Below are 13,831 nucleotides of genomic sequence, written 5' to 3' on the forward strand. Positions count from 1 at the left end.
CCCGTCTCTACTAAAAAATACAAAAAACTAGCCAGGCGCGGTGGCGGGCGCCTGTAGTCCCCGCTACTCGGGAGGCTGAGGCAGGAGAATGGCGTGAACCCGGGAGGCGGAGCTTGCAGTGAGCTGAGATCTGGCCACTGCACTCCAGCCTGGGCGGCAGAGCGAGACTCCGTCTCAAAAAAAAAAAAAAAAAAAAAATTAGTAAGCCAATGTCTAAAACAAGACTATATTCCATTCGGCCAGGCAGGGTGGCCCATGCCTGTAATCCCAGCACTCTGGGAGGCCTAGGCGGACGGATCACCTGAGATCAGGAGTTCGAGACCAGTCTGGCCAATATGATGAAACCCTGTCTCTACTTTAAAAAAAAAAAAAAAAAAAAAAAAAGCAAAAATAAGCCGGGCATGCCTGTAATCCCAGCTACTTGGGAGGCTGAGGCTGGAGAATCGCTTGAACCTGGGAAGCAGAGTTTGCAGTGAGCTGAGATTGTGCCACTGCACTCCACTCTAGCCTGGGCGATGGAGCAAAACTCTGTCTCATAAAAAAAGAGTATGTTCCATAAATGATAAATGTAAGCTGAATCTAAATGATCTAAGTGACTCAGATTCTGAGTATCCAGTCATCTAAAATATGCTTTTCAATAAAATTGCCTGAAAATACATTTTATCGGAATGATTCTAGAGATAATGGAAACACTTAAAGACTGTCTCCTCTAGTACTCAGACTTCAAAGACTGAATCCTATTTTATTTTTATTTATTTGATAGGGTCTTCAAGTTCCTGGGCTTATTGGCGAGCCACCACGCCGCTTCTGAATCATACTAAAAAAAAAAAAAAACAACTGAGGCCAAGAGGTTAAGTGACTTGTCCAAAGACACTCAACCTTTCTTCTTATCATATACATCTTCATCAACAGAATGAAACAACATACCGTAATAAAACCACTTAGTTTTGTTTCCTTCTTAGTGAAACAAAATAATTTTTTAAAAAAATAAATAAAACTGCTTCAGTTGTGATGACAAAGGAAAGTATACTTTCCACTGGCTCTAGTTAACCCCAGCTCTCCTCCCAAGGTGAAGGATCAAGTACAGGCTACTTACTCATCACTACATCTTTTCTCACTCCGTTCATGTTTGATTTGTACCAGGTGGCAAGGGTGTGGATAGCAACATAGTTGGCTTCAAATTCACAATTTGGATTAGTCAGGACTCCTTTTAACCGTGGGATGAGTTCTGTGGATCTTCCTTTGTACGGGCCCAGAAACAGTCTCTTCTGATCATAATCATTAGCATGAATGTTATCCCAAATTACTGGCGCTCTCTTAATAATCTTAGACACTTCTTCAATGGACTCTACCGGAATTTCTTTAGAAACAACTTTGGGACCTAGAAATAACGACAACCATTTGTTAAAAGAATTGTGGTTCTTGGCCAGACGCATTGGCTCATACCTGTAATCCCAGCACTTTGGGAGGCTAAGGTGGGCGGATCATTTGAGCCCAGGAGTTCGGACCAGCCTGGGCAACATAGCGAGACCCTATTTTTTTATTTTAAGTTTAAAAATATATTTTTTTAAAAAAGAATCATGGTTCTTTAAAATATAATGGACATATAACTTTTTATTGTGTTTTCCTTACATGTACACTTTTTTTTTTTTTTTTTGGAGACAGAGTCTCACTCTGTTGCCCAGGCTAGAGTGCAATGGGTGATCTTGGCTCACTGTAAGCTCCACCTCCTGGGTTCATGCCATTCTCCTGCCTCATCCTCCTGAGTAGCTGGGACTACAGGCGCCCACCACCACGCCCAGCAAATTTTTTGCATTTTTTAGTAGAGTCAGGGTTTCACCATGTTAGCCAGGATGGTCTCGATCTCCTGACCTTGTGATCTGCCGGCCTCAACCTCCCAAAGTGCTGGAATTACAGGCATGAGCCACCGTGCTCAGACCCTTCCATGTACATTTTATAACAACTTTTCTTTTTCTGAGACAGGGTCTCCTCTGTTACCCAGACTGAAGGGCAATGGAGTAATCATAGCTCAATGCAGCCTTGAACTCCTGAGCTCAAGCAATCCTCTCACCTGAGCCTCCCAAGTAGCTGGGACTACAGGTGTGCCCCACCATGTCACAGTAATTAAAACATTTTTTGTACAGATAAGGACTTCCTATGTTGCCCAGGCTAATCTTAAACTCCTGGCCTCAAGCAATCCTCCTACCTCAGTTCAAGCCTCCCACAGCACTGGGATTACAGGCATGAACCACTGCATCCAGCCACAATTTTTCTTTTGAAAACAAAGCAACACGTCTTTTACTGGGCTTTATTTTTTCATTTTATAAAAGAGTTTCCTAAACGCTGCTTAGGGCTGGGATCAATACCCTTTAGCCCAGTTCCCTATAAATCTTTATTATTTATTAACTGAATTTTTTTTTTGAGACAGGGTCTCACTCTGTTGCTCAGGCATGTTCACAGCTCACTGCAAACTCTACCTCCCGGGCTCAAGTGATCCTTCCACCTTAGCCCCCTAAGTAGCTGGGACTACAGGCGTGTACCACCCCACCTGGCTAAGTTTTTTATTTTTTGCACAGTCTCCCTATGTTGTCTAAGCTGGTCTTTAACTCCTGGGAGCTTCCACCTCAGGCTCCCCAACCATGATAAATGTTTTTTTATATTAAGAGAATAAGTAAACTTTGTAAAAGAAAGTGTATTTTAACAAGTTCTCTGGGCCAGGTGCAATGGGTCACACCTGTAATCCCAGGACTTTGGGAGGCCGAGGTGGGCAGATCACCTGAGGTCAGGAGTTTGAGACCAGTCTGGCTAACATGGAGAAACCCCGTCTCTACTAGAAATACAAAAATTAGCTGGGCGTCGTGGCACATGCCTGTAATCCCAGGTACTCAGGAGGCTGAGGCAAAAGAATCGCTTGAACCCGGGAGGCAGAGGTTGCGGTGAGCTGAGATTGTGCCACTGCACTGCAGCCTGGGCAACAAGAGCAAAACTCCATCTCAAACAAAAAAACAACAACAACAAAAAAGGTATTCAATTAACAAGAACAAGCAATTTCTCTAAGTCCTAGTTAATTCAAGTTTGACTGTATGAATCTTAAAAGACTTACCTGTCCAAAGCACTTCAATTCCAGGTAGAAGCTTTTCACCCACAGTCCTTAAATACGGAGACTGAGACACATTTGGATAACAGAAAGTGCCACAATATTCTAAATGTAGGGAGAAAAGTAAAAAAGTCAGGAACAAAATATTCATGGGTTTTTTGTTTGTTTGTTTTCTTTGAGATGGAGTCTCGCTCTGATGCCCAGGCTAAAGTGCAGTGATGAAATCTCGGCTCACTGCAACCTCCGCACCCTGGGCTCAAGCTATTCTCCTGCCTCAGCCTCCCGAGTAGCTGGGACTACAGGTGCACGCCGCCACGCCTGGCTAGTTTTTTTTTTATTTTAGTAAAGATGGGGTTTCACCATGTTGCCCAGGCTGGTTGCAAACTCCTGAGCTCAGGCAATCTGCCCACCTCGGCCTCCCAAAAGGATCCTGGGGTTTTGAATGTGGAAAAAAATGTCTGCCAATTCTAAATTCTTTTCATCCAAATGATAAAAGGCCTCCTACAAGGAATTAAATTCAAGTGGGCAGTTCATTTAAGAAATTCATAAAATCTGATATTTTTCCTCCAACAGTAGTACAGATCAATTCTTACGATACTACAGTTACTAGAAATACAAGTTCACTAAAGAAACAAGAACTGTAGCATTTTCTACAGAATTCTGAATTGCCTACTTTTCTCAGTTACAATTAAATGCAAACAGAATGAATTGATAATATCATAATAGAACTAATACAAGAATATGCCAATGGCAGCTGGGCACAGTGGCTCACACCTGCAACCCCAGCATTTTGGGAGGCTGAAGTGGGTGGATCATTTGAGCCCAGGAGTTCGCGACTAACCTGGGCAATATGGCGTCTCTACCAAAAATAAAAAAATTAGCCAGTTTTATAACCCGGTATCTAAATAAATAACACAAATTTAAAAGTAAAATTAAAAAACATTTTTTAAAAAGGCATATACCAACGGCTATTAGTACTCAACTGCAACTTAAACTGTAACTCGCAGCTAATTAATTCCCAGTATAATCTTAAAACTTTTGGGTACTAATGTAGTACTCAACTAAAAAAAGGTTCCCGGCTCATAATACACACAAAGAAAGTTAAGTAATTTAGTCTAAAATTCTTCCTGAACAGGGAAGTCTGGGGAAAAACTTCTTGTAAGTTGAATTTTGAGAAGCAACTAAGAGACTAAAATATTTTCAATGAAAGAAACCAGAGGGGCAAAAAGAAAGGAAAAGAGGAAAACTGTTATGCTTTCTATGCTGACTACCTGAAATAAGAGCCCAGATGGAAGTGGGAGGAGTGCAAAAAGGGACAGATATGCATGGGCAGAAAAAGGGAACAAGTAGGAGGAAATGAGAAGTGACTAAGGTAAAAGGCAAAGTAACTTGGTTTTTCTCCAGTTTTCATTTCAATACTATCCCTCTTAATATTGACAAAGTTCATATACTTCCAGTACTAAAAAATACATAAAAATCTTTTGTCTAGTCAGCTGTCATTTATTAGTTCCTAAAATTTTTCCAATTTAGGATCTTGAAAAATGTCTTCCAAAAAAAGATTCCTACTTTTATACACCAAGGGAGGAGGGAAGTGGAGAGAGAATGGGGCCCACGGTCCTTTATAAGTTACATATTCTAAGAAGACTAGTTAAATATAAAGCCATTATATACAATACCTGTGGGACAGAAGAGGAAAGTTTCTGGCTCTCCTAGGTACTGATAGATTTCATTTGTGATGGAGACCTGGGCATGAGCAAAAGAACTGAATACCTCTTTGTCTGCTGCACACATATTATGGTCTATATCATCAAAAAGCAAAGCAAATGACCTGCACCCAAACTGAGAAACCTAGGAGGAGAAAAAAAGAATCAAGAGTAAAAAAATTAACAATTCCAAACATTAAAGTATAGAGTTAATAGTTATACTTAAAATCCAGTATTTTCCTTACTAGAATGTTCAATGACAGGTTGTTTTTACATTTTTAATTTAAAAAATTCTAAGTCAAACAGAGTTTTGGGACCCATTTCTCATTTGGGTTTGAATGCATACAGGTTAAGTATTCCTTATCTGAAATGCTTGGGACCAAAAATGTTTTGGATTTTGGGTTTTTTTAATGGATTTTGGAATATCTGTATTATATTCAGCATCCCTAATCTGAAAATCCAAAATCTGAAATGCTCCAATTATCATTTCCTTTGAATTTTACGGAGCTCAAAAAGTTTCATATTTTGGAGCATTTCAGATTTCTGAATTAGGGATACTCAACTTATATGACAATATGATCCAATAAAGTTTCTACAAAGTGGCCTAGCCTCTTGGCTAACTCATGGGCTGCTGATTGTAGAAGACCCAACAAAGTCAGAAAAATACAGAAATATGAATAACCTTAAGACATGAAAAAGCCAGGCTGTGTCCTAGTCCCAAAAGGTACACTGATCCCTTTGCAGATAAACCTAACCAGGTATGAATCAGAAAGAACCGCAGAATTTTGTGAAATAGGAAAATAGCTTCATTAATGAAAATTTCAACTGCCTTAAATTTTTTACCAGACATTTTAATGCCACCCATATAAATCTTTGCCTAAAGAAACAAGACATGTATATAGAAAAACCAGCAAACTTAAAAAACAGGAAAATGGGGCCAGGAGTGGTGGCTCACGCTTGTAATCCCAGCACTTCAAGAGGCCGAGGCTGGCAAATCATGAGGCCAGGAGTTCGAGACCAGCCTGGCCAACATGGTGAAACCCTGTCTCTACTAAATATACGAAAACATTAGCCAGGTGTGGTAGCACACGCCTGTAATTCCAGTTACTCAGGAGGCTGAGGCCAGAGAATTGCTTGAACCCAGGAGGCAGAGATTGCAATGAGGTGAGATCACGCCACTACACTCCAGCCTAGGTGACAGAGCAAGACTCGGTTTCAAAAAAAAGGAAAATGGAAGCCCCCTACATTTGACCAAAGGAAGTGTGCAGCTTTTACATTAAGCAAACTTTACACTCAATTAGGTTCACCTAGTCTGTTTTTCTTCTCACCTTGGGAAATTAGCCATTTCCAGACATCTCTTTGTCCATTAATTGAAGAAACTAATGTCTAATAGGTGAAACCTTGTTTCTATAATCTCAGTTGTAAATTCAAGCCAAGCAGCCTAGGGTACATATAATTTCTCAAAATGTGGTTCTTGACCACCAATCACCTAGATTCCCGGTCCCCACCTTATCAATTTGGGAAATAAAGTCCAGTAGTCAGCATTCTTTTAAGCTTCACTTCTAATCATTCTTTTAAGGCAGTTCTTATGCAAACTGAAATTTGAGAAGAACCAGTACCTCTAGTAAAGCTCTTTTTACTTAATTTGGAAAATATTCCTCTATCAGAAGGATTCAAGGCTGGGTGTGGCGGAGTGTGACTGTAATCCCGGCACTTTGGGAGGCTGAGGTGGGTGGATCACCTAAAGTCAGGAGTTCGAGACCAGCCTGGCCAATGTGGCAAAATCCTGTCTCTACTAAAAATATAAAAATTAGCCAGGCATGGTGGTGTGCCTGTAATAGCTACTAAGGAGGCTGAGGCACGAGAATCGCTTGAACTCGGGAGGTGGAGGTTGCAGTGAGCCGAAATTGGGCCACTGCACTCCAGGCAACAGGGTAAGACTCTATCTCCAAAAAAAAAGCATTCAAAGTAAAAAAAATTCTTATAGAAACAAAGAAATACAAGGCCAGGCGTGGTGACTCACACCTGTAATCCCAGCACTTTGGGAAGATCATGAGGTCAGGAGTTCAAGACCAGCCTGGCCGCCATGGCGAAGGCCTCGTCTCTACTAAAAATACAAAAATTAACTGGGCATGATGGCACACACCTATAGTCCTAGCTACTTGGGAAGCTGAGGCAGAAGAATCACTTGAACCTGGGAGGCAGAGGAGGTTGCAGTGAGCCAAGATCGTGCCACTGCACTCCAGCCTGGGCAAGAGAGCGAGACTCTGTCTCAAAAAACAAAACAAACAAAAAAAGAAAGAAATATGAATTTGATTTCCTTTTTACATCATAAAAGCAACTGAGTAAACTTTTAGTTTCAAGTACAGAGTCACGAAAAATGAAAAAAAAGTAAGGAGTTACCTGGTCCAATTTACGTTTCAATGTGGATACTTCCTTGGGGTTAGAAAAAGTGATATCCAATCCAGGTGAGATCGCGTAGATGAACTCTATCTCATATTCTCGTGCAGCAGAGATGAGAGTCATAAGTTGCTCTAAAGAACAGAGTCCATGTTTTTAGAAAGCAGAACAGAAAACTAAAAGAACCTTCACTGAAGGTTTAACTGAAGAGGTTATTTCTAACTTACAAAAAAAAAGGAAAAGATCCTTACATTTTAAAAGTTGTCATGTCCAACTTAACAACAGGCCATACAAAATGGTACAAGCCTGAAGTGATTTAATGACACAGTAAGGAAAAAAGAATAGTTTTCACACCTTTGAAATCTGAACCAACAGAAAATAAGAGGCCCTTCTTTTTCACTTCCAAATAGTTTCTTATCCTTTTGGGGAAACAGGCTAAAATCAATAAACATTCTCCTCCCTTTCATTGCCATTTCTCAAGAACACTGAATTAACTGTCAATTCTCTTACTGAACGTAAGCCATTTCTATTTCCTGAAGCATTTGAAAGGCATAAAATGCAGCTGCTGCTTTTTTATTTCGAGAGTCTTGCTCTGTTGCCCAAGGCTGGAGTACAGTGGTACGATCCTGACTCACTGCAACCTCTGCCTCCTGAGTAGCTGGGATTACAGGCATAACCAGCTAATTTTTGTATTTTTAGTAGAGATGGGGTTTTGCCATATCACCCAGGCTGGTCTCGAACTCCTGGCCTCAAGTGATCCACCTGCCTCAGCCTCTCATAGTGTTAGGATTGCAGGCATGAGCCATGGTACTGGATCTTGCTTTTTTTGTTTTGTTTTGCCGTCTCTGAACAACTGGAATTCCTAACTAAATAAACCTACACATAACTAGTTTATAATATGAAAAAAGAAAATGCTTTCTTAAGAATCAGGGTAGGCCAGGCCCAATGGCTCATGCCTGTAACCCCAGGACTTTGGGAGGTCAGGCAGGAGGATTACCTGAGGTGAGGAGTTCGAGACCAGTCTGGCCAACATTGTGAAACCCCATCTCTACTAAAAATACAAAAATTAGCCAGGCGTGGTGGCGCATACTTGTAATCCCAGCTCCTAGGGAGGCTGAAGCAGGAGAATTGCTTGAACCCTGGAGGCAGAGGTTGCAGTGAACCAAGATCACACCACTGCACTCCAGCCTGGACGACAGAACAAGACTTCATCTCAAAAAAACAAAACAAAACAAAACAAACAAACAAAAAAAACAACAGAATCATGCCTGTAATCCCAGCACTTTGAGAGGCCACGGCAAGTTGATTGCTTGAGTTCAGAAGTTTGAGACCAGCACAGGCAACATGGCAAACCCCTCTCTCTACAAAATATTCAAAAATTAGCTGAGCATGGTGATCTGCACCTGGAGTCCCAGCTACTTGGGGGGCTGAGGCGGGAGGATTGCTTGAGCCCGGGAGATCAAAATTGCAGTAAGGCACTGAACTCCAGCCTGGGTAACAAAGTGACAAAGGCTGTTTCCAAAAAAAGAAAAAGAAAAAGAACCAGAGGTAAGTCATGGCCTTCACAATCTTGATCTGTTTCTATCTATGGGAAAAATGTTAATTATAGATTTTAAGCTTTTAAAATTATCAACTGACAATTTCCCTAAATCAACTTAAATACTACTACTATATACCATAGGACATATTTTTGAATAATTTTCAGCAGTATCTCAAGACAGTTATTTTTACTCTATTTTAATTATTGATCACATTAAGTTTCATCACCAGCACCACCAGAAAGTAATTAAGTTGAAGGCACACTTAAATAGAGTAGTAAACCACAACACTAGATGGAGATGGGATAAGTTATAATTGCTTCTTCGTAATTCAAGAAAACTTTCAGCCTTCCGTGCCTTGGCTGGGCTCTGTAACCGAGTATCTTGTTAGCTATACGTGTATACTATTTAATTTGAAGTACAAAAATGTTTCACCATTCACAAGTTCCCAAAGAAAAGCACCACTCTAATTTACTCAGGTGGTTCAATGCCATACTACTAACTTTTCAGCAATTTTATGTAACCAACTCAACATAAGTATACTCATAGCAGGCCAGCTGGGCAAAGGGGCTCAAGCCTGTAATCCCAGCACTTTGGGAGGCTGAGGCAGGCCGATCGCTTGAGGTCAGGAGTTCAAGACCGCCCTGGCCAACATGATGAACCCCCATTTCTACTAAAAATACAAAAACTGGCTGGGCATGGCGGCAGGCGCCTGTAATCCCAGCTACTGGGGAAGCTGAGACAGCAGAATCTCTTGAACTCGGGAGGCAGAGGTTGCAGTTAGCCGAGACCACACCACTGCATGCCAGCCTGGGGGACAGAGAAAGATTCTGTCTCAAAAAACAAAAACAAATAAAAACAAAAAAACCCAAAGACAGCCTATTAATGGCTTCCCACTTTCCTGGACTAGGGTAAGGATCAGTAATTGTTGACAAGGCCAAGCCATACTAGAGCCTGAAGCAAAAGGAACAATCACTAGTGCTGATCCTATCTTTACCTAAAATTTTAGCATTGTTTCCATCATGAATTTCTGCATTAATTTTGTTTTTAAAAAATATTGCATAAATTCTTGTTTATCTTCATTACTTTTTTGGGGGTCCCTTAAAATTTGCACACAAGGTACGTGCCTCACTTGCCTTGCCCTGGGCCTAGCTCAGCTCCAGCACTTCTTTGCCCAGTGGCCCACTGTTTATTCCACTGGCAGAAGTAAGCAGCACAATCTATGACCACAGAATAGGTGGAGTCAGCCTAGCACGCCCATGACATCACACGTATGGTCATGACCTTGCTAGCGCAGAGCACTCTTTCAATCTCAGCTAACTGAATAGTTACCAGATAGAAGAAAAGGAAACTACCTACAAAATAAAAATAAAATGTCATAAAATTATTGTACAACTACATTTAAAATGTAACTGTTTTCTTCACAGATTCTGAATTTATGGATTAAAAAGAAAAAGATTACCAGCTTCCTCCACTGAATACATCTCTCGCCAAAACATCCTATGTTTGTAGTCATCTTTTGGGGCATACAAGTATGTATTTAATTCCCATTTCTGGAGCCTTAAGGAGAAAGAAAATTACATATGTATAAACAGGCAACATTTATAGGCTGTCAATCTCAATTTCCCTCTTCTTGGAGCATATCCATCTCATACAAAGCTAATATTCTATGACAGTAGCTTTTAACCTTTTTGTAATCAGTGGAATTTAAAAAATGAAGTATTACAGGCCAGGTGCAGTGGCTCACACCTGTAATCCCAGCACTTTGGGAGGCCGAGGCAGGTGGATTACGAGGTCAGGAGATCGAGACCATCCTGGCTAACATGGTGAAACCCCGTCTCTACTAAAAATACAAAAAAGTAGCCGGACGTGGTGGCGGGAACCTGTAGTCCCAGTTACTCGGGAGGCTGAGGCAGGAGAATGGTGTGAACCCAGGAGCGGAGCTTGCAGTGAACCGAGGTAGTGCCACTGCACTCCAGCCTGGGCGAAAGAGTGAGACTCCGTCTCAAAAAAAAAAGGAAAAAAAAGTAAGTATTACAATGTATGCCAACATATAAACAGTCTTAAAAAACACAACAGCTCTGGGTAAGGTGAAGCCCAAAACCTATTCAGCTCCCCAGGAAAAGTTTGAAAACCAAAGGCCTAGGTGAAGAAATAAGGGACCAACGTAAAATAACTTCCGTAATTGAGAAACTATCAAAATGCACCTGGGCTATTCACTGTTAGTATTTCTTCAAACAAAAGAAAATGTTAGGAGTTTAAGGTTCTCTCTCCTTCATATGATAAAGATTTACCTTCTAAAGAGTTCTTTTCTCTGTTCCATAACCCAAGGTCTTCCGTAAAATCCTAGATTGAAAGAAAGAATGAAATTATATTCAGTTTTAAAATGTGGTAAGCTTTATTGAGAAAAGTTAAAAACATACAAGCCTATTTTGTAAAAAACATAAAATACACCAAATCAGAATGATATTTAATAAAATACTAAGGTTCCTTTATCTTTCGGTGGTGACACTACAAGGTGACTTTTATTCCGTTTTTGCTTAGGTACATTTTCTTATTTTTTCTACCATGACATTAGTTACTTAGGTGACAGTTATTTTAAAACAACAAACATCTATCATTTCTTTTCACTGTTGATAAAGTCCAAATATATGTAAATCCAATTTTGTAAGGGATCTCAATCTTACAATGGTGAAGGGCAGCAATGTAACACAAGCTGCCAACAGTAACAATTACTTCCTAGAAGGATTAAAACTGCTTTAGAAAGGGTGAAGGGAGGCCAGGTGAGGTGGCCCATGCCTGTAATCCCAGAACTTCGGGAGGCTGAGGTGGGTAGATCACTTGAGGTCAGGAGTTCCAGACTCACCCTGGCCAACACGGCGAAACCCTGTCTCTACTAAAAACACAAAAATTAGCCAGGTATGGTGGCAAATGCCTGTAATCCCAGCTATTTGGGAGGCTGAGAAACAACAATCACCTGAACCTGGAAGGCAGAGGTTGCAGTGAGCCGAAATGGCGCCACTGCACTCCAGCCTGGGTGACTGAGTAAGACTCCATCTCAAAAAACAACAACAACAACAAAAAAAAAAAAAAGGGAAAAAAAAAGGGTGAGGGGAGATGAACATGTAAAGCAGTTAAAAAAATGAGAGAGCCGGGCCTGGTGGCTCAGGCCTGTAATCCCAGCACTTTGGGAGGCCGAGACGGGTGGATCACGAGGTCAGGAGATCGAGACCATCCTGGCTAACATGGTGAAACCCCGTCTCTACTAAAAAATACAAAAAACAAGCCGGGCGAGGTGGCGGGCACCTGTAGTCCCAGCTACTCGGGAGGCTGAGGCAGGAGAATGGCATGAACCTGGGAGGCGGAGCTTGCAGTGAGCCAAGATCCAGTTACTGCACTCCAGTCTGGGAGACTCCGTCTCAAAAAAAAAAAAAAAAAAAAAAAAAAAAAAAAAATCAGAGACTTAATTTTATGATCGTGTTTTTTTTTTTGTTTTTTTTTTTTTTAAAGTTCCTGGCCAGGACTGGAGTTCCAACTACTTGGGAGGCTAGGGCAGGAGAATCACTTGAACCCAGGAGGCGGAGGTTGTGGTGAGCCAAGATCGGCGCCATTGCATTCCAGCTTGGGTGACAGAGCAAAACAATCTCTCAAAAAAAGTTCCCGATACAATGATATAATCAAAGGGATCAAAAAATGCCCGAAACCACATTCCCAAGAAATTCAACAGCCTAACTGGCCCAAACAACAAACTCTCAAGCAATCTTAATTACTGAGCAAAGGTCTGAATAAATAAAAATTCAAGAATGTTACTTCTGGTCCTGAATGGAAAGAATAAACACAGAAAACTCAAGAATGTGACTTCCCCCAGAGTATCCTATAAGAGAACAAAATATTAGTTATGCAAACTGCTGAAAACAAACTTGCAGACCGATGACCTAAATTGTTGAATAAGCATCAAACTGGTATCTAGAACTCCCTAGTGTGCTTATCACAGCTCAAACCACACACTTTACATCTTGTCTAACCTTTACTTTCCACCTGTCTCAGTCTAATCATCAATAAGAGATAAGGACAGCCTCTCAAGAGTACCATGAAGAAGGTTAATAAAAGCATTCTGAACACAAAATGTTCTACATAAACCCACACAGTCTATACAAGAGACTAGTCTAGAACAGAAATTTCTGGAATGAATTTTAGCTCCAACCTCTATGCAGAATGACTCCTCTGCACCACAAAAAGGACAATGACAGATTAAATTAAAATTCATTACATACCAATGTATAAAACTGTAGCACTTTCATCTAGACAATCTAATGTTACCCTCTCACAAGTGATATAAAAAAAATTTTTTTTTTTTGAGGCGGAATCTCGCTCTGTCGCCCAGGCTGGAGTGCAGTGGCACGATCTCTGTTCAATACAACCTACGCCTCCAACTCCCGGGTTCAAGTGATTCTCCTGTCTCTGCCTCCCGAGTAGCTGGGATTAAAGGCGCCCGCAACCATGCCCAGCTAATTTTTTCTATTTTTAGTAGAGACGGGGTTTCGCCATGTTGGCCAGGCTAGTCTGGATCTCCTGACCTCGTGATCCGCCCGTCTCGGCCTCCCGAAGTGCTGGGATTACAGGCGCGAGCTACCGCACCCGGCCAATATAAAATATTCTTGATTAGGCAGATGTATACAACTCTTTAGCATCCCTACGGCACTTAACATTATCTTTTTTTTTTAAGGAGTAGGCATTAAACATCCTTTCAGAGTTGTTCCAATATAAAAAAAGACTTTTCAAATGTCTAGCTTAAACGTTTTAATTTTTAGAAACCCTACCCTGGCTATTTTGAGAGTCAGGTTCATGGTTTCGGTTGACTGGCACCACAAAGAGGAAGCAATGCTGTTAAAGTATGAGTTAAAAACCAAGAAAGTTTTGTGATGGAAAGAAAACAAGAAAGAAATCCTAGCAGTAACTATAGTATTTCTATGCTCATTCATTTTAGGGCTGGTGCCAACCAAGAGGTATCAAAAAGTAAAAAAAAAAAAAAAAAAAAAAAAAAAAAAAAAAAGCCAGGCGAGGTGGAGGTAGTTCACACCTGTAATCTTAGC

General features: G+C 40.9%; 1 protein-coding gene across 7 annotated transcripts in view; it reads right to left on the reverse strand.

Annotated features, from left to right (window-relative positions):
* The window catches only part of OGA (O-GlcNAcase), a 35,591-nt gene that overhangs the window by 19,281 nt on the left and 2,479 nt on the right, over window positions 1-13,831 (reverse strand). For all 7 annotated transcript variants that reach the window (XR_012418155.1, XR_012418154.1, XR_012418153.1 and 4 more), the window contains exons 2-7: window positions 11,033-11,084; window positions 10,201-10,298; window positions 7,204-7,334; window positions 4,774-4,945; window positions 3,104-3,202; window positions 1,097-1,381 (exon numbers count right to left, since the gene is read on the reverse strand). Coding sequence is in view for 2 of the 7 variants with exons in the window: in XM_005566255.4 (XP_005566312.2) it covers window positions 1,097-1,381; window positions 3,104-3,202; window positions 4,774-4,945; window positions 7,204-7,334; window positions 10,201-10,298; window positions 11,033-11,084 (837 nt within the window). In the remaining 5 variants the exon portion in view is untranslated. The remainder of the gene's footprint in view (window positions 1-1,096; window positions 1,382-3,103; window positions 3,203-4,773; window positions 4,946-7,203; window positions 7,335-10,200; window positions 10,299-11,032; window positions 11,085-13,831) is intronic.

The sequence above is a fragment of the Macaca fascicularis genome, chromosome 9 (genome assembly GCF_037993035.2).
Source record: "Macaca fascicularis isolate 582-1 chromosome 9, T2T-MFA8v1.1".
Classification (NCBI taxonomy): domain Eukaryota; kingdom Metazoa; phylum Chordata; class Mammalia; order Primates; family Cercopithecidae; genus Macaca; species Macaca fascicularis.